Raw genomic sequence first — 27,494 nt, forward strand, 5'->3', positions numbered from 1 at the left:
TTCTTTCTTTCTTTCTTTCTTTCTTTCTTTCTTTCTTTCTTTCTTTCCTTTTTGGAGGGCAATTGGGGTTAAGTGACTTGCCCATGGTCACACAGCTAGTTTGTATGTTAAGTGTCTGAGGCTGGATTTGAACTCAGGTCCTCCTGGCTCCGTGGCCAGTGCTCTATCCGCCCCTGTTCATCATTTCTCTCTCTTTTTTGTTTTTTTGCTTTTTGGAGGGCATTTGGGGTTAAGTGACTTGCCCAAGGTCACAGGCTAGTTTTTGTGTTAAGTGTCTGAGGCCAGATTTGAACTCAGGTCCTCCTGATTCCAGGGCTGGTGCTGTATTCAGTGCGCCACCTAGCCACCCCCTGTTCATCATTTCTTATTCAGTTTTTCTGTTTTCCTTCTAATCCCAGAAAGCTAGGAAGCAATCTTTACACTAAGTGTCTCTGATAAAGGCCTCATTTCCCAACTGTACAGAGAACTGAATGAAATTTACAAGAATATAAACCATTCCCCAGTTGATAAATGGTCAATGCACATGAACAAGCAATTTTCAGATGAAGAAATCAGAGCTATCTATAGGCATATGAAGAAGTACTCTAAATTATTTTTGATTACAGAAATGTAAATTAAAACAATTCTGAGATACCACTTCACACTTATCAGGTTGACTAACACAAAACAACAGGAAAATAATAAATACTGGAGAAAATGTGGGAAAATTAGGATATTAATGCACTGATGATGGAGTTGTGAACTGATCCAACCATTCTGGAGAGCAATTTGGAACTATTCCCAAAGAGTAAAGAAACTGTGCATGCACTTTGATCCAGCAATATTACTACTAGGTGTGTATCCCAAAGAGATCACAAAAAAGGGAAAAGGCCCTACACATACAAAATATTTATAGCAGCCCTTTTTTTTTGGGGGGGGAAATATTGGAAATTGAGAAGATGCCCATCAATTGGGGAATGGCTGGGCAAACTGTGATATATAAATGCAATGTAATACTATCGCGCAAAAAGAAATGATAAATAGGCAGATTTCAGAAAAAAAAACTTTGGTTATATTGGTTTTGTTTGTACAAAAGTTTTTTAATTTAATATAATCAAAATGATCTATTTTACATTTTTTAGTGCTTGTTTAGTCATGAATTCTTCCCCTTTCCATAGGTCTTTCTTTGAAAGAAAGGTAGTCTTTCCTTGCTCTTCTAATTTGCTCATGGTATCTCCCTTTAGGTTTAAATCATGCCAAAGGTATGTCATATCTAAATTTTCTAATATTCCACTTACATCCTTAGTTTATTTCTTGGTTTATTTTATTTTTTGGCCAGATTTATTGAGTTCTGAGATGGGAGAGTTGAGGCTCCCCATTAGTATAGTTTTGCTGTCTATTCTTCCTGTAACCCACTTAACTTCTCCTTTAAGAATTTGCTTGCTATACCACTTGGTGTATATATGTTTAGTATTGACATTTTTCATTGTCTATGGTACCTTTTAACAAGATGTGGTTTCCTTCCTTATATCTCTTAATTAGGTCCATTTTTGCTTTTACTTTGTCTGAGATTAGGATTGCTACTCCTGCTTTTTTTTGTAACTCCAGTTGAAGCATAATAGATTCTGCTTCATCCCCTTGCCTTTATTGTGCCTCTCTGCTTCAAGTGTGTTTCTTGTAAACACCATACAATAGGATTCTGGTTTTTGATCCACTGTGCTATCTGCTTCCATTTTTTGAAAGAGTTCATTCCATTCACATTACAATTATGATTCCCTAACTCTGTATTTCCCTCCATCCTATTCTTCCTCCTGTCTTCTCTCTTCTTTCACCCTTTCCCTCCTCACCAGTGTTTTGCTTCTGTCTTCCACCTTACCTGATCTGCCCTCCCTTCTGTCAGTCTCTACCCCTCCTTTACTTGTTCTCCTCTCTTGCTACTTCCCTGTTGGGTAAAATAGATTACTATTTTCAAGTGATTGTGTATATGATTCCCTCTTTGAGCCAATACTGATGAGGATAAGGTTCAAGTGATGCTTGTCATCTACCCTCCCATCTTCCTCTCTACTGTGAAAGGTCTTTCATGCCTATTTTTGTGAAATAGCTTACTCCATTCTCTCTTTCCCTTCCTTTTGCACCTGTTGTATTCCTCTTTCTCATCCCTTATTTTTAATGCCATTTCCTCAAATGCACCTTATAATCATACCCTCTGTCTATGTACCTTCCTTCTAGCTGTACTATTAGTGATACAATTTTTATGAATTACATGTGTCATCTTCCTGTGTAGAGATGTAGATGGTTTAGCTCTATTGAGTCCCTTCTGTTTTCTTTTTCCTTTTTACCTGTTTATGCTTCTCTTGAGTCTTGATACTGGAGGTCAAATTTTTTTTGGTTTAGTTCTGGTCTTCTCCTTATAAAAGCTTGAAATCCTATTTCATTGAATTACCATTCTCCCTTTGATGTATTATGCTTAATTTTGCTTGGTAAGTGATTTTTGGTTGTAGTCTTCCAGCATATCATGTTCCATGTCCCTTGATTCTTTAATGTTGCAGCTGCCAAGTCCTGTGTAATCCTGACTGTGGCTCCCTGATATTTGAATTGTTTCCTTATGGACATTTATAGTATTTTTTTCCTTGATCTGGTAGTTCTGAAATGTGACTATAATGTTCCTTGGAGTTTTTATTTTGGGATCTCTTTATTGAGGTGATCAGTGGTTTTTTCAATGCCTATTTTGTCCTCTGGTTCCAGGATGTCGGGGAAGTTGTCCTTGATAGTTTCTCAAAAAATGTTGTCCAGGTTCTTTTTAAAATTATGACTTTTATGTAGTTCAATGATTCTGATGTCTCTCCTGGATCTATTTTCCAGGCCAGTTGTTTTTCCCATAAGTTATTTTACATTTTTTTCTATTTTTTCATTCTTTTAAGTTTGTTTGATTGATTCTTGGCTTCTCATAGAGTCGTTAGCTTCCACTTACCCAATTCTAACTTTTAAGGTGTTTTTTTTCCTCAATTAGTTATTATACTTTCTTTTCCATTTGACCAACTGTACTTTTAAGGTGTTTTTTTTTCTTTAGTGTATTTTTGTTTCTCCTTTTCCATTTAGCCAATTCTGCTTTTTAAGCAGTTTTTGAACTCATTGACTCTTTTTTTCTCATAATTTTATTGCATCACTTTCATTACTTTTCCCCATTTTATTCTACCTCTCTTATATGATTTTTAAGTTCCTTTTTGAGCTCTTCCATGAGTTCTTTCTAGGTTTTAGACCACTTGCCATTTTTCTTTGGAGTTTTGCCCATAGGGATTTTGACATTGTTGTCCTCTTCTGAGTTTGTTTCTTAGTCTTCCCTGTCACCATGATAACTTTCTGTGGTCAGATTCTTTTTGTTGTTGTTGTTTGCTCATCTTTTGTGTGGGGGGGGGTAAGTGGGGGGAGATATTTTCCTTTCTTTTAAATTTGAACTCTGCATCGAGGGTGGAAGGGCCACTGTCTCAGGCTTTTTGTGCCAGTGGATGTAGGTCCTGGCTGTTTACCTGGTGCTGCACTGATGTGGACCTTGGAGGACCCTTGTGTCTGGTCCTGTGCTTAAGGGGTGAGGTGGGGGGTGGCTGGTGCTGTTGAAGCCATAGGAGTCTGGCAGCTTTCCTGGGAAAGGATCCCAGCTGGGATCCTAGTGTCTGGTGTGTGCTGAGGCCTGATGGGGTATTTCTTTTTTTTTTTTGCTTTTTGGAGGGTAATTGGGGTTAAGTGACTTGCCCAATGTCACATGGCTAGTTTTTTGTGTGTGTGTGTTAAGTGTCTGAAGCTGGATTTGAACTCAGGTCCTCCTGACTCCAGGGCCAGTTCTCTATTCACTGTGCCACCTAGCTGCCCTGTGATGGGGGGGTATTTCTGCATTTTCCTGGGGCTACATCGAAGCACATAGAGGTCTGGCCACTGGAAGATGCCTATTTCCTTGGGGTTACACTGAAAAAAGCATGTGGTAGTTCTCAGAGCTGGAGTCTGCTAGTTCCTCTGGCTTGGCTAAGGCACCTGGGAGTGCTGGTATTGATGTTCACCTGCTACACCACACTGAAGCTCAGGATTTCCCACTGGTTTGCTGTGGTGGGACTTGCTACTGGCTTTCTGGAATGCACTCCCCTTTTACCCAAATGAAACAGCCCTTTCTTGCTGATCTTTCAAGTTTCTTCAGCTAAAAGATTGTTTCATCCCATTTTTTTTTTTGCTGGTTCTGCTGTTCCAGGATTTGTTTGGGGGCACCATTTTATGGTTGTTTGGAGATGAATAGGGGAGAGTTCCAATGATTTACTATTTACTCTGCCATCTTGGCTCCTGAAAGTCTTTTAATCTCTTTCTGACCTGTATCCAATCCTATTAATATCTCTTCATGGTGAGAGCTCCCCAAACTGTTGTTGCTACTACAGCTCTTGTAGCTGCAAACTGAAAGGCCCATAGCTTATGTTGCCAACATGCTGAACTCTGGGTCAGCCCCCACCCACGTTGTCACAGACTTGTTTCTGGCCTCCTGCATTTTTTGATGTTGGAAAAAAATGCCTTTTATTGTCTATGTTGCTCCAAAAATTTTTTGTATTATTTTAAATATTTTTGGAGGGAAAAGTTAGGAAAATTCAGCTGGAATACTATGTCTACTTCTGGCCATCTTTGTTCCACATCTGGAATATTGTATTCCAAGCTCTCAGCTTCTTTATAGTGGTGTCTGCTAATCATGTATGATCCTAGCTGCAATTTGGTACTTGAATTCTTTCTTTTTGACTGCTTGTAGTATTTTTTTCTATCACCTGGAAACTCTGGCTTTTGACCATAGTATTTCTGGAAATTTTCATTTTGTGATTTCTTTCAGTAGATGACCAGCAGATTATTTGTACTTTCACTTTATTCTTGGATTATATGGGATTTGGGTAGTTTTCTTTTAAGATTTCTTAAAATATGGTATCTAGGATCCTTTGGGAGGGGGTGTCATGGCAGTCAGGTAACCCAATTATTATCACATATTTTCTCCTCATTCTGTTTTTTAAGTCAGAGACCTAGAAAATGTCTTTATGTGTACCTAGCAAAACTGTGTACCTAGAGGCAGCAAGAAAAGAAGGATCCATTGAGAAATACCTAAGGTTGTTTGAAAAACTGAGAGTTTTGAAGACCATTAGGAGCCAAGGTGGTCAGTGTAGCCTGGCAGCACTTCCATAAGAACAATCAAGGTCTGTCAGCACCTTGAAGGGGTCTGAAGGCTCAAGTACTCTCTTCCTGAGAAGCCTGAAGATCCATCACTCTGAACTTCGAAGATCCAGAGAAGTTTGATTCTGGAAGGAGGTGGAAGTCAGATCAGGAACCCTGGTGACCAAGGACAAGACCAAGCAGGGAAGACCATCTCACCCAAAAGTCTAGCAGTGGGAAGATTCCCACTGACTAGTATGAAAGGAAGAGGAAAAAATTGTAGATCTAGAGATGTTAAAAAATTTAGCCTAGTAGGAGAAAGTAATCCCACAGTATCTGCAAGGAGAAACTTAGTGGGAAAAGTGTATTTTCCACAAGGACTATCAAAATATCTAGAATAAATGAAGCAAAATATTTTAAAAAATAAAGTATCTGGAAGGAAGAATTAGAAGGACAATAAATAGCATGGAAGACTAGTATACGTTACTGGAGTGGACAGACTCCTTGAAACCTGGAATAGATTAAGTAGAAATCAATGACTCTATCAAACAAGAAATATTAGAACTCAAAAGATTGAAAACTAAAAGAAAATATTAGATGTAAAAAAAACAACTGGCCTAGAAAATAGGTTAGAATGAAAGGATTTAAAAATCATTTGACTTCCTGAAGACTGCACTTTAGAAAAATCCTGGCTACTATATTTCAAGAAATCATACATGACTGTTCTCCAGATCCATTACAATCAGAGGGGAAAGTGAAGATAGTAATAATCTGCTGTTAACATCCTGAAAGAAACTTCTCAAGAAAAAATTTTAAAAATGTATTAGCTAAGATTCAGAATTTCCATGTCTAAGGAAAAAAAAAATTGCAAGCATCCAAAAAGAAGACCTGGAAGCTTCTGCTATAAGAGGAAATAATGAAATACAATATTGTAAAAGGCAAAAGATATAGGCTTATAACCAAGAATAACTTGCCCAAAATGATGAGTATGGTTCTACTGTATTTATATAATAGAAAGTAAGATGGATCTTTCATTGGAGAGAGTTTTTTTTTAACAAGATAAAGGTTTTCTTTTTATTACAGAGGTTTTCTTTTTATTACAGAAGAGAACAGAAAGAAATTTAGAAAGAAGAACAGACAGGCCAGGTCTGAATGCCATGTATAGAATTTTTAGATAGCTTTTTTAAAGTTCATGGTATCAAATGGAGATTTAGTTACACATTCAGCTCCACCCTCCCTCCCCTTTTTAAAGCAACTCAACTGTTTCATTTTGTTTTTGTGTTTCCAATGCTCTACACAGTGTCTGGCAAATAATAGTTGCTTAATAAATACTTATTGATTTACTAATCTCAGCAATACTAAATTATGTCACTGCTGTGTACAGATTTTGCTTTAACAGGTCAAAACTTAGTATCACATTACATCTAGGTTTAAAATTGCCTATGGTTTATACCTTTAGAGAGACAAAATACCTAAGTTTTGCTAGACCATTCATTATAAAGTCCTTTCTTTAGTACTGACCTTCACATGACTCTCCATTTGGTGAAAACATCCCATTGTCATGGTAGCCATCTCTGCACTCACAGTGATACCAACCAGGCAGGTTAATGCAGTTAGCACGATTGTCGCATTGTACAAAGCCATCTGAACATTCATCAATGTCTGCTCAAAAACAAGTTAGAGAAAAAAAGAAGTTAAACAATAGTTATAATCCACTGAGAAGAAGTGATATAGTATGTTAGCAAGCTTATTTATAATTGTGATACCAATGGACCCTGGAAATGTGTTGATTTATAATTATAGTAATGATGATAATTTTTATTTTTATTATTTTATATACAAAATGCTTAAAACCCATTAACTCAATGAAAGTCAGTCAGAAAACTTTTATTAAGCATATATTATGTTCTAGGAACTGTGATAAACACTGGAAATATGAAGAAAGGGGAAAAAAAGATAGTCCCTGCACTCAAGGAATTTACAATTTAATGGAGGAAGAAAAGAAAGCTGCAAAGCAGAGAACATGATGGAGAAGTCCAAAGCAGTGCACTGGATGAGAAATGAAGAGAAAGTTGATGTATTTAAATGGAAGTTCTGGGAAAGATGTTACAAAGCCAATATAGATAAATGTGGAACAAGCTTGTACAGATTTTATCAGTTGCCTCTAATACACATCAGAGTTGGTTTATTCTGATCCAAAGAAACATTTTGTTTTATATATAGATTCTAGTCTAGGAGCACTTGTAATAAGGGAGTGCTGATCATCAGAAAATAATTATCCTTTCCAATAGAGGATTTAGTGTAGAGAAATTTGCTATTTCATACATAGACTGGAGTTAATGGTCACAGAAAGGTTAAAATACCATGCACATGGAGCTGAAATTTAACTTTGTATTAATAATAATCTGATGACATTTTTACTAGTGCCCAGTATGAGCAGCACTAACCAATTATGAATTTTTCATAAACTATGAACTTAAGTTTTGTGGAGGCCTATGCCTTATATAGTGTCATGTTTTAGCCAAAACAAAGAATGAAGACAATATGTGGTACCCAGGAATTTGGGGCACAGTCAAATGTAAATTGTAACTAAGATGACTTCCACAAGATAGCATTCTATAGAGTATATGTAAGCCTTGTTTCATTAAACCAGTTCCATGAGGAAATTTTCTTTAGGCATTCAGCTAATAAGTTTAAGCTCTATACTAATCAGAGATAAGTCATAGCAATTTTACAGGAAATAGGCTCTATGCAGTGAATATAGAATATGAATTATGAAGTGACAAGATCTGTTATAGCATATATAATATACATATATATTTCAAAATGTCATTACACTATTTCTAATTGTAATTACTGTTAATAAATATCCTTAGAATGATGTAGGGGAAATTACCTAATGAATATATATCACTAAAACTTTCCATCTCGTTCATAGCATTTAAAAAAATTAAGATCACTATATGGTCTTGATAGGCTACTAGAAAATAAATTGTTATGGGTAACTATATATCTGCAGAAAAATTAATTTATACAAGATGAAATTACATTCTTACCTTTTTCACAGCTAGGTCCTGTGAAACCTGGTGGACAGGCACATACATTGGAAGCAATACAGGTTCCTCCATTCCTACAGCCATTTTTGCAAAATGCTGAAAGAATTAAAAAAAATGTCACTACTAATATGAATTCCAAAAATCAGCCTCTTCTTTGACTTTTGGTGATGTTGACATCTGCTGGAAATAAGTTCAAGTGTTTCACATTTATTCAGTGATTTATAATACACATTTGTTGAATTGTTTGTTGTTGTTTGTCTTTCATTCTTGAAGAGGACCATGACATCAGGAAAGTGATGCCATGACTTGCAAGTGAATTGGATTTAAGTGAGAGAAGGCTGTGCTAAGTCACCATCCTCATTTTCTCCTCTGAAGCCATCTGGGTCCAGTGGCAAAATATAAATCAGAATGACTGGAGATGGCCCCAGATGCAGTGGGAGACCTTGGCCTTTTTAAGTTAAAGTCTTTCCTGTGTCTCTTGGGAGTCTACTTGCCCAGACAAACCCAAGAACCACACAATTACAATACACTTATCACAAAAAGTTAGATCTAAACAATTGGAGAAATATTCATCGTTCATGGGTAGACTGAACTAATATAATAATATAAAAAACTATGATTTTTATGTTAATTGATATGATAGGCAAAATGAATATATCAATAATTTAGATTTCTTAGAGCTGCCTCTTCTCACTTGGGAGGCAGAAGCTTACAATGTTACAAGTTTAAAAGCTTGAAATGATCAATCAAACCCTTGACAGCACTCTCACAATCACTACATTCCCATGCCTGTGTAAGTTAAGTGAAGTGAATCAATAATTGTAGAACCTGTTTCTGTCACAGAACTTTGTTCTTTTGTCCTGCCAAGTAATGACTCTCCAAAGACTTGAAACAATATTGTTCCCACAGGACTCTAGAGCACCTGTATTGTCCTTCACTCATGAGCTTGTCATGGGAAATTGCTCAAGCCCTGGAAATGTTTGTAATCCACCTTCCCCACCCTTCTCACTTGTGATTTACATATCTAAACTGTGTCTTTACTTTAGTAATGCACAAGGAGCATTCCTCACTCTGAAAGTAATTAAACTGCTACTTGTTTCCTGGTACTTCTGTCTCTGGCCTGCTTTGTGTGGCTCCGGGTATTACAGATTAGAGACTGGTCCTGTCAAGACTATGTTTAAAATTCTGTTAACAATAAAAATGACAAATCTACCTAAATTAATTAATTTATTCAGTGCTATACCAATCAAATTACTAAAAAATATTTTACAGACCTAGAAAAAATAATGAAATTCATCTGGAAGAACAAAAGGTCAGGAATATCAAGGGACTCAAGTTTTTAAAAATGTGAAGGAAGGTAGCTTAGCAGTACCAGATCTCACACTGTATTACAAAGCAGTAATCATCAAAACAATCTGGTACTGGCTAAGAAATAGGGTGGTGGATCAGTGGAAAAAATAAGGTGCACCATACATGGTAGTAAATAACCATAGTAATCTAGTGTTCAATAAATACAAAGATTCAAGAACTGGGGACAATAAATCACTATTTGACAGCAATTGCTGGGAAAATTGAAAAGCACTTTGGCCAAAACCATGTATAGACCAACATCCTGTATACTGTATACTGAGATAAGGTCAAAATGGGTATCTGATGCAGACATAAATTGTGATAAGTAAATTAAGTGAAGATGGAATATTTTGCCTGTGACATTATGGATAAGGGAAGAACTTATGACCCAAGAAAAGACAAAGAGACTTCCAGGAGGTAAAATGGGTAATTTTGATTCATCAAATTAAAAAGGTTTTGCATGAACAAAACCAATGTAGTCAAAATTAAAAGGAAAGTAAGAAACTGAGAAAAATTTTACAGCAAATTTCTCTGATAGAGACATTATTTCTCAAATATATAGAAAACCGAGTCAAATTTATAAGAATATAATTCAATTGATAGTCAAAGGATATTAACAGGAAGTTTTCAGAAAAAAATCAAAGCTATTTATAGTCATATAAAAATGCTCTAAATATCTATTAATTAGAAAAATACAAATTTAAAAACTTGAGATACCCTCACATCTATCAGATATGACAGAAATGGAAAAAGACAGGTGTTAGAGGGGACATGGAAAAATAGGGACACTGTTGGTAGAGATGTGAACTGATCAAACCATTCTGGAGAGTAATTTGGAGCTATGCCCAAGTACTATAAAACTGTATATCCTTTGACCCAGCAATACTATGAATAGGTCTGTATCCCAAAGAGATTAAAGAAAAAGAACCTATATATACAAAAATATTTATAGCTGTTATTTTAATGGTGGAAAAGAAATGGAAATTGAAGTGATGCCCATCAGTTAGGGAATGACTGAACAAGTGATTGTGATGGAATACTATTATATTTTAAGAAATGACCAGGAGGACACTTTCAGAAAAAGCCAAGAAGACTAGCATGAACTAATGCAAAATGAAAGGAACAAAATTAAGAGAACATTGTACACAGTAACAGCAATATTGCAGGATGATCAACTGTGAATAACTTTGCTATTCTCAGCAGTACTATGATCCAAAACAGTTTGAAAGGACTTATGACAAAAAATGCTATCCACCTCCAGAAAAAAAATTGACATAAGAATGTAAATTGAAGCATACTTTTTTACTTTATTATTTTTTGTCTGTGTTTTCTTTTGCAACATGACTAATATGAAAATGTTTTGCATGACTACACATGTCCAATCTATGTCAAATTGCTTGTCTTCTTAAAGATGAGAAGGGTACAGAGGGGGAGAAATTGGAACTAAAATTTTTTTAAAATGCTAAAAAATTTGTTTACGTCATTAAAAATAAAAATTAAATGAAAAAAACCTTTTTATTATACTAATCCTGCTATCTATCATGCTATATATCTTAGTTCCTTCTCAGCTAAACTTCTTGAAAAAGTGATCCATACTTGGTGACTTCAGTTCTCTCAAGCTGTCTGACCTCAGCATTCATATAAATGAAACTTCTCTCTCAAGAATCACCAAAGATTGCTTAATTGCCAAATCTAATGTAATTTTCCTTGATCTGCATCTTCCTTCTTTTCAGAGAATTTGACACTGCTGATGACCTGTACCACCTGCATAATCTCTATTTTCTAGGTTTGGGGGACTCTTGGTCGTCCTTTTTTTACTTTTCTGGATCTTCCTTTAATTTCCCCCCCCACTACTTGTGCATCTTTCTCTCACTTCTTCACCACTTTGCCAAGATGCTGTCCTACATTCTCTTCTTTTTTATCTCTCTATAATATCTAACTTGATGACTTCATTAGCTTCTATGGATTTGATAGACTTCTCTGCATATGATCACTCTGCATAGATATCTTGAATACTGGTTTCTCTCTTAAGCTTCATTCTCATATCACCAGTGGCCTAACCTAAATATATCCTATGAATCTCAAACTCAAAATATACAAAAAACAACTCATTGTCCTCACCCCAAACCAACTTTCTTCTGAACTTCCCTATTATGGTGAAGGGCACAACTATCTACCCCCAACTCACTGAAGTTCAAAAACCTAGTGCCATCCTTGATTTCTCATTCATATTCAAGTCATGTATCCAATCAGTTGTCAAATTTTGCCCACTTCTCTTCATTCATATAGCCATCACCCTAGTGTAGGCCCTCATTACCCTCAGTTGGACTATTTGAAGAGACCTCTAATATTCCCCACCCCTTGTCTCTTCTTTAATCCATTTTCCACAAAACTGTCAAAAGGATTTTCCTATATCACAGGTCTGACCACATCATTTCCACTACTCGATAAATTCTTATGTCTCCTTATTATATCTAGAATGAAATACACAATCCTTTTTAAAGCATTTAAAGCTCTTTTAAATCTGGCCTCTGATCTTCCTCGTCTTCTTATTTTCCACCCCACTCTACATACTTTATGATCTAGCCAAAATGGCCTCTACCAGGTCATTTTTTGAATATGTCACGCTATTCACTGACTCTGTTCCCTTGTATTGGTTGTTCTCTATGTCTAGAATGCTCACCCTCCTCATATCCACTGCTTTTAATCTCTTGCTTTCTTCACAACTCAGCTCAGATCTTATACAGATCTCTCCTGGTTCCCATCTAACCTCCTCATTCCCCACTTATCCCTTGTTACCAGCTGCTAGTGAGTCTTTAACTTCCAATTCCTTCTGTCTACTATGTATTTGATATCTGTCTATTTATTTATCTTCCATCTATCCCATTACAATGTAAAATCCTTGAGGGCAGGAACTGTTTAGGGTTTTTTTTTTCTGTCTTCAGAGTTTAGCACAGAGACTGTAAAGCCAAGCACGAGCAGCTTTCCAGAAGAATGCTACTGTAAACAGCTTTTAAGGTTCTGATCACACAGTATAGTGAACACTCTATTCATTCCATAACAAATCAGAGTAAAACATTCACAGTAAATCAAGGTACAGCATTCACAATGTTACAACTTATCACAGAAAACCAAAACACAGAATTCACAACAACTTATCACAGAAAATGGCCACATAGTTTTCACCACAGTGGTCACAAAGTTTTGAGCAAAGAACAATCATTTAGTAACTCAATCATTCAATCATCTCAATCATCCTTAAGGAGGTTTGTCTCCTTAAGGAACACAAAGTACAATAGTCAAAGTTCTCTACCCATGGGGCACACCAAGTTACAAATCAGTTACTATTTAATCATCATTCACTATTCATCATCAGAAAACATACAAGCCCTCCTCCCCTAGGTCACTAGTAAATTATAATCTTCTCAGTCAATACACAGTATCCAAGTAAAGTCTTCTTTCAGCTTGACGTGGGGTGATTTCTCAGATTCCCTGGATCCCCTTCCATGGTCCCAGATCCTACCTGGATTCACCAAACTGTCACCTGGGTTCAAAGGCAGACAGCTCCCAGGTCCTTGTCCAGCTCTCTGAGCACTTCCTATTCCATGCTGAAGCTTACAGAGTCTGTGCCACCTTAAATCCTTCATAATCTCTGTTCCCAGGAAGTCAAGGCTCAACAAAGACACAAACAGGTTCATACAAAGTACCAGCCTCACAGTCATGCTTCTGCAGCCTTCAACAGCTCTGGCTAGCCCTCGGAAATCCTCAGAAGCTCTGACCAGCCCTTGGAAATACTCAGCAGCTCTGGCTGGCCCTCAAACTCAGCAGAAGTTTCAGCTGGTTCCCCAAATCAAAATCACTCCACCCAGGTTCCCCGAATCAAAATCATTCTTTCCAGCCTGGGGGGCCTTTCCTCTTCAGTCTTCCCAGCGGCAGCAGTTTCTGCCTCCATAAAGCTTGCTCCAAGAAGATCTTTCTGACCCAGCAAAGACTTCTCCTTATATACACATGGCCTTGGCTCCTTCCTATTTCAGCCAACCCCATCCTGTTATGTCAGCAACAGGGGTTCATACCTTCTGTTTCTTTGATAGAGGTTTGATTAATTACTAAGTGCTAAGTACCTGTTACTTTTGCCAATACAAAGGGATCTTCAAATTCAAATTACATTACTATTACAGAGACACATAGTAAATACTTAATAAATGCATACATTAATTTTACATGGGAAGAGCAAAGTCAAGATGGTAGAGTAGAGGCAGCCCTCCAGCTGAACTTTCCCAATCTTTGCCTCCAAACAAATCTAAAATAACATGTCAAATTGAATTGTGGAGAGGCATAGCCAGCAAGAGGTCAGAGTGAAATGTTTCTCCAGTCCAATACAACTTAGGAAGTGGTCAGGAGAAGTCTGTGAACTGGGGTGGGAGCCAGTCTGAAGTGCACACACATCCGGGGTGGCCCTTGGAGGTGCTAACAGTGGCAGCAGCAGTTGTTAGAGCTTTCAGTGCAGAGAAAGTAAGGAGTTTGTACAACTGGTCAGAAAGAGATTACAGGGATTTTTTTGCTGGCACTGGATACACGACCTATTGCTGTTTAGCAACTTAATTTGCCCATACATAGTTCTAGGTCATAGTTCTAGAGTGGAGAGAAGCACCCATGGACAATCACAAGGAAACAGGGAACCTAGTTGCAGTTCCAGGACCTAAAGAGCACTAATACTTATGGCTGCAGGGAGGCAGGGACTATTCCTGGCTAAGTACCAGGACGTAGACCAAGAGAGCAGTTTCCACACCTCTCCTGGGATCATACTATCTTGGAAGCACCAAAAGCTTACAGACCTCTTACAGAACTAACACTGAAAACAGAATTATTAAAACAGCCCAAAGTTAGGGACAGTGCCACCCCACCCCTACATGAGCAAAGTCCAACTTTAACATGAAATTCAAAGTTAAGAAATAGGCTAGAAAAATGAGCTAAAAACAAACAAAAAAAAGAATGTAGCCATAAAGGGCCATTATGTTAACAGAGAAGATAAAGACACAACATGAAAACATTTACAAGCAAAGCCTCAGAGAAAAATGCAGATTGGTCACAACCCAACAAAATTTCCTGGAAGAGCTAAAGAAAAAGATCAGGGAGGTAGAGGAAAATTGGGTAAAGAAATAAGAGTGCTTCAGGAAAATTATGAAAAGAGAATTGACAGCTTGGTAAAAGAGGCACCAAAAATTTAGTAAAATAACATCTTTAAAAAAAGTTAAAACTCAAAATTGGCCAAATGGTAAAGGAGGAACAAATATTCAATGAAAAAAATTACTCCTTAACAAGCAAAAATAGCTAAACAGCAAAAGAGGGACAAAAGCTCATTGAAAAAAACAATCCCTGAAAATTAGAATTGGCAAGTGGAAGCCAATGATTCTATGAGACAAAGAAGAAACAATAAAACAAAGTCAAAACAAAAAATAGGAAAAAAAATGGAAAAATTGGAAAGACAACTGAACCAGAAAATAGATCAAAGAAAAATAATTTAAGAACTACTGAATTATCTGAAGGCCATGATCAAAAACAAGGGTCTAGGCATCATATTTGAAGAAATTATAAAGGAAAACTACCTTAATATCTTAAAATCTGAGGGTAAAACAGAAATAGAAAGAATGCCACAATTACCTCATGAAAGAGATTCTAAAATAAGCTTCCAGGAATATTATGGTCAAATTTTAAAGCTGCCTTTGGGAGGAGAAAATATTGCAAGAAATCAGAAAGAAAACATTTAAATATCATCAATCTATAGTAAGGATCATTTAAAATTTAGAAGCTTTTACATTAAAGAAGCAGAGGACTAGGTTTTATATTCTGGAAGGAAAAGGAGGTAAGATTACAACCAAGAATAACCAATACAGTGTAACTGAGTATAATCCTTCAGGGAAAAAAATATTCATTGAATTACTTAAAGGACTTTCAAGCATTTCTGATGAAAAGATCAGAACTGATTAGAAAACTTAACATTCAAAAATATGCAAGAATAGCATTAAGAGGTAAACATAAAAGAGAAACCATAAGGAATTTAATCAAATTAAACTGTATACATTCCTATATGGGAAAATAATACATGTAACTTCTAAGAACTTAATCATTATTGAGGCAGTTGAAGGAATCCAAGTAAACAGATGTGTATAGGTGAGAGTCAATTATGTTGAGATGATCTAAAAAATGAAGGGGTAAGAAAAGGGGATTGGGAGAAGGGGAGAATGGAGAAGAAAATGGGGAAAATAATCTCACATAAAAGAGTAGTACAAAGAAAAGCTTTTACGGCAGAGAGGAAGATAGAAAAGAGTGGCAAAGCTTAAACTTTACTCTCATTGGAATTGGTTCAAAGAGTGAAGAATATCTATGCATACTCAGTTGGATATAGGAACCTATTTTACCCAAGAGGAGTAGGAGCAAAAGGAGATAAGAGAAAGTGGTAAGTAATAAAAGTGAGGGCAGATTAAGGGAAATAGTGGTCAGAAATAGGACAGACTCTTGAAAGAGACCAGGTTAAAAAAAAGGGGGGAGAGAAGGAAAAAAAGGAAATATGATGGAGGGAAACATACAGTAATTATAACTGTGAATGTGAATAGGATGAACTTACTCATAAAATGAAAGCAGATATAAAAATGGATTAGAAACCAGAATCCAAGAATATGTTGTTTATAAGAAATATACTTTGAAATAGAAAGACACACAGAGTTAAAATAAGAGAGTGGAACAGAATCTACTGTTTCAGTTGAGGTAAAAAAGGCAGGGATAATAATCATGATCTCAGACAAAGTAAAAGTAAAATCAAACCTAATTAAAAGGAATAATTAGGTTAACTGGATTTTACTAAATGGTACCATAAACAATAAAGTAATATCAACACTAAAATTATATGTTCCAAATGGCAGAATACCAATATTCTTAAAGAAAAAGTTAAATGAGTTACAGGAGGAAATAGATAGTAGGGGATTATATTAGTGAGGGAATTCACCTTTCCCCACTCACAACTAGGTAAATCTAACCATAAAATTAATAATAAAGAAGTTAAGTAAATGAATAGAATTTTAGACAAATTCGATGTAATAGACCTCTGGAGAAAACTGAATAGGAATAGAAAGAAGTATACACTTTTTTCATCTGTACATGACACATTCACAAAAATTGACCAGGGCATAAAAACCTCACAAGCAAACGCACAAAAGCAAAAAATATTTTTGGATAATAAAGCAATAAAAATTAAATTCAATGAAGGACCCTCAAAGCATAGATTAAAAATTAAAAGGAAACTAAATAGTTTCAGCCTAAATAATAGATGGGTCAAAGAACAAGTCATAGAAACAATCAATACTTTCATTTTTTAAATGACAACAACATGACAACTTACTAAAATTTGTGGGATATAGCCAATGCAGTACTTAAACAAAAATTTATATCTCTACATGCTTACATCAGAAAAAAGAGAGAGAGAAAGCAGATCAATGAGTTGTGTGTGCCATTAAAAAAACTGGAAAAAGAACAAACTTAAAATCCCCATTTAACATCAAACTAGAAATCCTCAAAATCACAGAAGGAATTAATAAGATTGAAAGTAAAATAAAATGGAACAAATAAATAAAATCAGAAAGAGCTTTATGAAAAATAATGTTAGACACAGTATTAACTAATTTGATTTAAAAAAAGATGAAACTAAAATACCATTATCAAAAATGAAATGAGTAAATGCACCACAAAAGAAGATGAAATTAAAGCAATTATCAGGAACTATTTTGCCCGATTATAAGCTAATAAATCAGTTATTCTAAATGAAGAGGATGAATCCTTTAAATTTTTTTTAAAGATTTTGCACAAATAAAACCAATGTAGCCCAAATTAGATGGAGAGGAGGAAACTGGAAGGAGGGGAGGGAATTTAGAATAAGTTTCTTTGATATAGATTTCATTTCTCAAATATATAGAGAACTAAACAAAATTATAAAAATAAAAGCCATTCCCCAAATGATAAATGATCAAAGGATATGAGCAGGAAGTTTTTAGATAAAGAAATCGATGCTATCTATAGTCATATGAAAAGAAATCACTGTTGGTTAGAGAAATGCAAATTAAAGCAACTCTGAGCTACCATCTCACACCTGTCAAGTTGGCAAACATGATAGAAAAAGGGAAATTAGAGATTCTGGAGGGAGTTTGGAAAAATTGAGACATTAATTCATTGATGGTGAAATTGTGAATTGGTCCAACTATTCTGGAGAAAAAGTTGGAATGCTGCCTTAAATGCTACAATACTGTGCACACCCTTTGACTCAGCAATACTACTGTTAGGTCTATGCCCCAAAAGGATCAAAGAAAAAGGAAAAGGAACCATAAGTACAAAAATATTTATAACAACTCTTTTTGTGGTCACAAAGAATTTGAAACTGAGTGGATGCCCATCAATTGGGGAATGGCTAAACAAATTGTAGTATGTGATTGTGATGGGATACTATTGTGCTATAAAAAATGAAGACCAAGATGGTTTCAGAAAAACCTGGAAAGATCAACATTAATTGATGCAGACTGAAGGGAGTAGAACCAGGAGACCATTGTACATAGTAATAACAATATTGTAATGATAATGGAATGGTTGAACAAGTTGTGGTATATGATTGTAACATGACACTATTGTGCTATAAGAAATGATGAGCAGGCAGACTTCAGAATAACCTGGAAAGACTTATATGAACTGATATTGAATGAAATGAGCAGAACCAGGAGATAATCATACTTGTACTATTAATCTCACAGGATTATTGGAAAGAAAATGTATTGCAAAGCTCAGAGCTTTAAATATATGGATACTGAAACTGCATATTTCTATTAGTCACTCCCTTCTTTAATCCATCTTCATACCTCTGTCTAAACAATCTCCTTAGGGCTCATGTCACTGCAAGGAAACATAGAATATTGAGAAAAACACTGGATTTTGGGCCAGAATTTGGGTTTAGATCTTGACTCTGTACCTATGTTACACTGGACATTTATTCTCTTTGAATTTTCTTTCTAATTTGTAAAATTAGGTGATAAAGCTAAATTACATTTATGACCCTTTTCAGTTCTAAATCCTATTATTCCACTCAGGTACATTCAGGGGTTCTTTGTTGCCCACAAAATAAATGTTAAATTCTTTATCTTATCATTCTAAGGCACTTACAATTCATCTATGACCTACTTTTCCATCATATTACTCCCTTAATATGTGTCCTATGTTTGAGATAAACTATATCATTCTCTGTCACCAGTTTTTGTATTTCAGTTTTCCATCTCTGTAGTTTTTCTTGTGCTTGTCATGCCTATAATAAAATCTTCCACCTCACTACTTTTCAATTAAGGCTCAAAGCAGATGCCATATTATCTATGATGTTTTTCGGACCTGATCCCTCCCTCTCAGATAAAAATTTCTCATAGTATTTTACATGGACTTCTACTTCTACTTTGCATTCTTCTTTTTTGTCATAGATATTTTTACACATGGCTTCTTATTGTAATATTATCTTGAGGACAAGGTCTCTGTCAAATTGAAACTTGTATCCCTACAGTTTAGCCCAGTGCTTTGAACACAGTAGAAACTTAATAAATATTAGCTGACTAGAATTGGATTTTCATTGACCACCAGTATGTAAGCTATAGAAGGGACCATTGCTCAGGTATAAATTAAACCAAACAACTTCTGATGTCTCTTCTGGCTTTGATATTATCTGATTGTCCATTCATTTCCTCCTAAAGTCTGTAATATCTTTGTTCATTCCTAATATTGCATTGTAACTCCTAAGAATATATTTTAAGGAGCTTGCCCTTACCTAATGGCCTTAACTATCCATTTCATTGAGGTAAACCCCTTTCAATTGCTCATATGTACTTTGTCATTTTTCAATGCCTTGTGCTTGCACACGTTATCACTTTTCCATCAGCAATGTCCTCATTATTTTTCTTGCTCATGCGCCATGCCTCTCTTTCTTCTGTAGGAGACTCAAACTTTGATACTTGGGAGCAGAGAATATACTGATAATGCTTCTATATCTTATTAAAGTATATAGATACACTTTTTACAGTAACATTACACCAATAAAATTTACCTCCTTTCCCCCCATTCACTAGCATTTTCATAGAATTTACCATATGTGTAGATTTTATTACTTGTGTTTAGCATATTTGAGTCTATCCAACTTTCATTGGACTCTAAGACCAAAAACCCAAAATTTCTGTTTCTTATGTATCTTATCTAATATCTTGCTCCAAATCAGCAAAAGCTGATTTTTTTCCTGACCACTGTGGTCAGTCTTCAAACTGAATAATTATCCTCCAGAAACATTTCACTATTTGCTTTTACATATTCTTTTTGATATTGCATTTCTATATAAAAAGAAACTATTATTTTCATTTTTCACTAAAATTACCACTTACAACCTGTATTTGAGTATAGTATACTGAATTAATTGGTACCTGTCAACAATGTAGCTCAGACTTTTTCCTATATCTACCTAAAGAATAATAACTTTGATTTTTTTTAATCCTATATGATCCCACTTGAGTTAAGTCCTAGGACAAAAAAATATTGCTTTTTTATTCAAATCACAATCTCAATTCCTTTTTTATGTATGTATTAAACAGTACTAAATTTTTCATCTTACAGAAATACAGGGAAGATTAGCTATGGTTTACAAATCAATTTGAAGGGGAAAAAGGACATGATTTTACTTAAAATAATTTTAAAAAATTATTATTAGAGCATTTTTTATTCTGATTGCATATGACTATTTGCATAATTCTATAAAGAAAATGTATATTTTGGAAGGCTTTCATAGAATGTATGAAAAATATTCTATTGCTATGTAATCCAACTTTCTAGCAATGCTGGGGTATTCATCAAATTTGACATTTACAAGATTTATAATGAAAGGCATTCATAAAGAAGAGTCTACTCTGAGGGAAAAAAGATTAGACATTTAAAATGAGTCACTTTTGACTAAAATTTTGCATTTTTGTTTTAAAGCTAAAATTTGGATATATATTTAAATAGATATAAACAATGTCAACAAGGAATCATTACTAAAATTTTATATTATGTGAGCTCTATTTTGTATGCCTTACAGTCTCCATAGCAGCACTCTAAAATTAGCTGATTAAAATACTTAGTGTTTTACTTTACCTTTACATGTGGTTCCATTTCCTGTATAGCCAGGGTTACAGACACAATTATGCCCTCCAACAGTGTTGAAGCATAGTGCATTTTTGTCACAGTTGTGCCGATTTGTGATACATTCATCATGCTCTGAAGGTGTAAAAAAATTATCATTAAAGACTGAGTGTGAAGAACATTTTCAGCTAATAAAACTTCTTTTAAATAATTATTTTCCAAAATGTTTAAGCAAAAGGACACAGACACATTTTTCATAACCTCTTCAGAAGGGGAACATGTGAAGAATCTAATGGACTATCACTGAGTAGTTACAGACCCATAAAGTTTTGGAAGGGTGTTCAGAGATCATCAAGTGCAACAAGAATTCCTAAATATATCATCCTTGACAAGTGATCATCCAATTTCTGTTTGAAGATTCTTAGATCCCTCACCTTCTCATTTTGCATTTGAATGGTTCTAAAAGTTTATAATTTTCCCTTACACCAAGCAGAATTTGGATTCTGAGGAAGAGAGTAATTCTGAGATAGAATTGTAAAGTGCATGCAGCAAGCTGAAGATTAGTAATGTGGCAAATTCAAAAGTAACTCCTGTAGTTGACTTCAAAATCATCCAGATGCATGAACGACTTTAGATATGTAGTTTTTTTCCAGTCTTCCCCAAATGACAAGTCAAAAGAGAACTGTCACCTTGGCTAATAATTGGAAGAAGACTCCAAATCCAATTCTATATTATTCTATTCTATAAGAAACCCTGAGGTCATAGCAATTGCTCTGAAGCTCCTCTATGTAGCTACTGTTCTAAATCCTCATTCTTACCCAGTCACTTTCTAAAAAAGAGATATATCCAACAATCTTATAATTGAAAGTAGATTAAATGATTTTTATTCCTCCTAAAAATAGAAGTAGTAGTTCCTCTTAAACTTATAATTCACACAAGTTGCTAAAGAACAACAACAAAAATGAGAACTGCGCAGAGTTTACCAGCAGGACAGTTTGTCCATATCTAAGAAGGTAATTTTTATTCCATCAAGTGAAGCTGAGAGAAAGAGATGTAGGATTCTTGCCTCAGGAAGAAGGCAAATGAAATTCAGTCTTACACTGATAGTAATAACTCAAAGTGCTTTTATGATGCTTTGAAGGGTATTTATGGACCAAAGACCTATGGTGCATCTCAGTTACTCAGTGCTGATGGAGCCACATTGATTAGTGATAAGGACATGATCCTAGAGAGTTGGACTGAACACTTCCATAGTGTTCTCAAAGGACTGTCATCAATCAGTGCTGAAGCCATTGATTGTATATCTCAGGTTGAAGTCAATCTCTCTCTAGTCCAACTTTCAACTTAGGAAAAGGTTTTGAATGGCTCCTTTCATGTGGCAAAGTGGCTGGTCAAGATTTGTTGAGATTTTTAAGAGAAGGGGTCCACTGCTCATAGAAAAACTGACTGAAATTTTCAGGGTTATGTGGTAAGAGGAGGTTATCCCTCAGGAGTTCAAGGATGCCTCCATTGTCCATCTCTATAAAGGAAAGGGAAATCATGGGGTGAGAATTATGGTCTCTCTCTTAGTCATTGCTGGAAAGATTCTTGAAAGAGTCCTCTTTAATAGGCTTTTTTTTCACTTGGAAAATGATCATCTACCTGAGAGCCAGTTTGCTTCAGAAAGCTGTGGAAAGGTTTGCTGTTGACAACTCCAGGAGATAAGCCAGGAAGAGAAGAGAGGTCTGTATATAACATTCATTGATTTTATCAAAGACTTTGATACTGTCAGTCATAAGGGCTTGTGGAAAATTACAGCAAAATTTGGTTGCCTAGAGAAGTTCATCAGTATTGTACATCAGTTTCATGATGGCATGCTTGCTAGATAATGGATGGTGGCCTCGTGTTTTCCCAGTTACCAATGGAGTGAAACCAGGCTATGTGCTTGCTCCTATGCTGTTTAGCATGATGTTTTCTGTGATGTTGTTGGACATAATGAATGAAGATGAAAATAGTATCAAGATCAGTGATTGTACTGACAGTAAAGGATCTAACTTGAAATGACTATAAGCCAAGACAAAATGGAAGGAGAGTTGGTGCATGACTTTTTGTTTGCAGATGATTGTGCACGCAATGCAGCCTCTGAGTCTGAGATATAACAAAATATAGATTGATTCTCTGCTGCTTGTGTTAATTTTGACCTGAGAATTAATACCAAGGGAACACAGGCAACACCAAACCATCTATACAGGGAACCCTGGGTTACAGGAATTTGAGAAATTTCGAATGCTGTGGATAAGTTCACTTACCTTGGCAGTATACTTTCCAGGGATGTCTACATAGATGATGAAGTTGATGCACACATTGCCAGAGCTAGTTCAGTGTTTGAGAGACTCCAAAGGAAAGTGTGGGAGCAAAAAGTTATTAGGCTGCCTACCAAACTGAAGGTCCACAGAGCAGTTGGACCGACCTCATTGTTGTATGCCTGTGAAACCTGGACAGCCTACCAGTGCCATGCCAGGAATTTAAATTGTTCAATTTGAATTGTCTTAGGAAGATTCTGAAGATCATCTAATATACCAAACACAGGTCCTTTCCCAAGCTGAACTGCCTCACATTCAAACTCCAGTGGGCTAGCCATATAGTTTGAGTGCTGAAAGTATGTTGCCCACAAGACTACTTTATCAAAAACTCACACAAGGCAAGTGCTTACATGGAGGTCAAAGAAGAAATACAAAGACACTCTCAAGACCTCTGAAGAGTTTTGGAATTCGTTATGAGATATGGGAGACACTGGCACAGGACCATCCAGCATGTTATGCCTGAATCAAAAAACATGGTGTACCTTATAAAGAAAGCAGAATTGCAGTAGATTAAAAGAAACATGAAGTGTGCAAGTTTAGAGACATCTCTACTCCAAATGTTCATATGGATCATTTGAGTATGATCTATTGTAGAGATTTCTGAGCTTGTATTGACTGATCAGTCACAGTCAGAAATACTGTACCTTGACCCCAAGTGGTCCTCCTCAAGAATGAAGGATAATAAAGAAGCAGTCAGTGATCAAATCTATAATGTATGGGGGTGGGTAGCTCCAGCATAATAGGACCTCAGAGTGAAAGGGAGAAAATGAGTACCCCAGCCCCCCAACTCTGCAATGGATCCAGGAATGGTTTGTTGTGGTCCTTGATATCCATCTAAGCCCAGAGTAAGGTACCCCCAGTAAGGGAGAGAGGTGGCCAGGACCCCAACCTTCTTTGTAGTCAGTGAATCATTGTACTGCACAAGCCTTGTTGTAAGCAATAAAACAGGGATTAATTTTCCAAAATGCTATTTGTTTGTTAAACTGTGTTACCATGAATTGGGAAGTATGAAAGAATATTAATAACTGAATTTTATTATGAATTGTACCACAGAGATTTTTCCTGAGATTTTTTTAATATAAGGCTCTGCAAAAGATATTAAAAAATGATAATGCAGAATTTCTCCAAGTCACTAAAGATCTATTCGGGATTTCAGACCAAGGACTTTGCCCTCAGATTGCAAAAGATTTGCTTAAAACAAGTAATATTAAAATGGGGTGGAGGGAGGGAGAGAAAAGGATCAACTGAATAATTCATTACCACCCCCCACTTAAAGTAAATGGCAAGATGCTATTTTCTGATAACTTTGGCCCACCTCCCCATCTCCTCCATAAGAACAATTTAGCGAACTAGGTGAAAAGAGGAAGATGTGTTTGGATATATATGGCTTGAGAATAGATAAGAAAAGTCTTTGTTCCATTTAGAAGTCCCTGAAAGCCAGTAGAGGAAAGGGAGCCATATAGCACAGAAAGTACATTGATATTGACTAAGGAAAACTCATTTCTCTTTGTGGATTTTCTATAACATAGCAAGCAAATTTTAAATCCAGGGATATAATAAACATATAATGAGCCAGCAAAGCTCTTGACAAAGAATTATGTTTTGAGGAGAAGAGCTTTGGTCTTAGCCTTGGTCTCAAATTTCTTCCTTCTACATTTGGCTAGAGGAGGACTTTGTGAGCTTCTAATAGCAGGGAGGTTTTTATACTTTCCATATGCAACCCCATGGCATGTTTGGAAAAACATTTTTGTAAAATGATTATTACAACAGGAACCATGGACAAACTGGGCACAGTTAAGAAAGATAGATTCAAAGCTATACAGGTGTAGTAGCAAACACTCTAGTACACTCAGGATGGCCTATTATCACAGGTTCTTTGATCTGCTTTTCTAAAGGAAAGAAACTTTAAAGGGGTCAACAACCTTACTTTAATTACAGAAAGTAGAAAATATGAGCAGAGAAATTAGCACAGAGATTCAACAGTCAGGGCTCCAATTGTCTGAACAAAGTAATACAACCACCTACGATACACCACTGAACCAGGAGAGCATCAACACTTAAGTAATTGGGGGACTCTTATATATAGCTTAGTACCTAAAGATGTGAAAGCCTTCCTACAAGCAAACTTCCCTGTAAGCAAGCTTCCCTCAAGCAAGCTCCTCCACCACTGGGCTCTATGTGACTCAGGATGTATCACAGCTGTAAAAGCAGCAAGACATCCATGATTGAAATATCTGTGTACCTTTAGACCTGGGAACATGGTTGCTGTTCAAAGAGAGAAGGGGACACATGTGGTCACATAGACCTATTAATAGACAGGAAAGATCTTTCTATTCCATTAACATTGCAACAGGGATCCCTACAGAAAAGCTATATGATGCCACAAGCAAACATTTTGAGAATTGTACTAAAATTACTTCCAAGGGCTACTACACCCTTTCATGTCCTACAAATTTGAGCCAACTTTCCTCTGGAATATGTATATACTTGTGGGAGAGTATATCATAGACTTTTGGTGGGTTCATGTACCGGCTATACCACCATAACAAATAATCATTTCCAAAAGAAATCTGCTAATATTTATCAATGAATAATCAATAGAGGAAGCACACCAGTGGGTGCTAGCTATACCATTAGAAAGAAACCCTCTGAATTACTTAGAACTACCTCTAGATTCTCAGGGAATAGATAAGTAGGCAGTCTTATTCTGGGGACTCAATTTGTCAGTGTGAGTGGGTGGTTGAGAGAGCAACCACAGAAAACATAGAGAAGAGTATATTAGAGTGGGGGGATGAAGTAATGTTGATTGAAGTTTGAGAGATGGAATTTGGTTAGGGCTTTAAAATAGAAATGGGGGGGGTATCTTTTTGTCTTCTGGAACAATTAGGAGCAACTGGAGTCTTGTTGAATAGGAAACTTTTTCACTTTTCTTCTATTTCATTTTCTGGATCATCATTGATATTCCACTTCTTAACCATGGGTATCTTCTTTCGCTATATTGTCAGTGATCTCGTTAATTCCCATAGTTTCAAATTTCATCAATATGCAGGTGACTTCCAACTATTCCAATAATATTCCCTAGTGTCTCTTCTAACTTTGAATTCTCTATCACCAATTTATAATGGAAGTCCCATAAACATCTTGAATTCAATATGTCCAAAAAAATTAATTTTGCCTTCTCAACTTTCCTGTTTTTGTTAAGTTTACTACCATCTCACCCACATTTACAACCTTGGAGCTCTTCAAACACTTTAATCCCTTTCATGCCACATATCTATTCAGTTGTGAAGTATTAATTCCATTTCCATAATATTTTTCTTATTTTCCCCTTTCAATCCACTTACACAACCACCACTCTTATCTCTTCTTATATAGACTATTACAATAGCTTCCTAGTTGGTCTTGTCTCTCCAATATCTCTGCTTTTTAGTTCATTCTCCATGGAGCTGCCAAAGTTATCTTAAAGCACAAGTTTGACCATGTTGTTCCTCTGCTTAACAAGCTTTAGTAGTGCCCAGTTCCATATAGGACTATCTATCTATGTATCTCCTGGAAAAGGTGGGCTATAGGCAGATTGCAAAGACTACATGACAGGCAGAAGAGTATGTATTTTATATATGTAATATATAATATACATGTGTGTTGTATATATGTACATACATATAGTGTGTGTATAAATGTGTGTATATGTGTGTATATCTCTATCTCTCCAGATATAAATATACACACATATATTACATATATAAAATAGATACTCTTCTTCTTACATGTAAAGTCTTTGGAATCTGTCCCTAGTCCACCTTTCCAGGTTACTTTCCTTTGGCTACTCTGAGTTCCCGACAAATTGGTCTATTTTTTGTTCCCTATGCTTGACATACCATCATCCATCTTTATTCCTCTGTATTACTGGCAAGCAAATCTTCAGCAACAATGCCTCTTAGGATCTGTGACTTTCTTCAGTGAAAGTTCAGGTGAAATGCTACCTTCTATTAGAAGTTTTTATTTTTGTTTATATTTTGCACTTATTTATCTAGCATCATGTTGCCTTGAGGACAGGGACTATTTTTGCAAATTCCTTTTTTTTTTTAATCCCCAGCATTTAGCACAGTGTGTGGTATATGGTAGGCACTTAATAAATGCTTATTGAATGAATGGATGAATGTCCTGATTCTCCAGGTGCTTGGTAGTTCAATTAATATGAGATTAGTCTATTATATACTAAGCTAAGGATTACACATGATGTACATATACATGGTAATAATTCTCATTGAATATCTCTGCATCAAAATGACAAGAATGGAAATGATCAAACAAAGAAGGGCAAATGGGTTTTTCCAGAGAGAGAGAGAGAGAGAGAGAGAGAGAGAGAGAGAGAGAGAGAGAGAGAGAGAGAGAGAGAGAGAGAGAGAGAGAGAGAGAG

General features: G+C 35.8%; 2 protein-coding genes across 3 annotated transcripts in view; both read right to left on the bottom strand.

Annotated features, from left to right (window-relative positions):
* Nucleotides 1-27,494, bottom strand: part of TWF1 (twinfilin actin binding protein 1) — a 372,084-nt gene that overhangs the window by 296,675 nt on the left and 47,915 nt on the right. The window lies entirely within an intron of this gene.
* Nucleotides 1-27,494, bottom strand: part of NELL2 (neural EGFL like 2) — a 178,502-nt gene that overhangs the window by 16,805 nt on the left and 134,203 nt on the right. Inside the window, exons 14-16 of the mRNA XM_069094241.1 lie at nt 20,745-20,867; nt 8,202-8,297; nt 6,667-6,807 (exon numbers count right to left, since the gene is read on the bottom strand). Coding sequence (XP_068950342.1) covers nt 6,667-6,807; nt 8,202-8,297; nt 20,745-20,867 — 360 coding nt within the window. The remainder of the gene's footprint in view (nt 1-6,666; nt 6,808-8,201; nt 8,298-20,744; nt 20,868-27,494) is intronic.

Source organism: Petaurus breviceps, unplaced genomic scaffold (genome assembly GCF_028583685.1).
Source record: "Petaurus breviceps papuanus isolate PSGF00001 unplaced genomic scaffold, PetGlider_PUasm1.0 216, whole genome shotgun sequence".
Classification (NCBI taxonomy): Eukaryota; Metazoa; Chordata; class Mammalia; order Diprotodontia; family Petauridae; genus Petaurus; species Petaurus breviceps.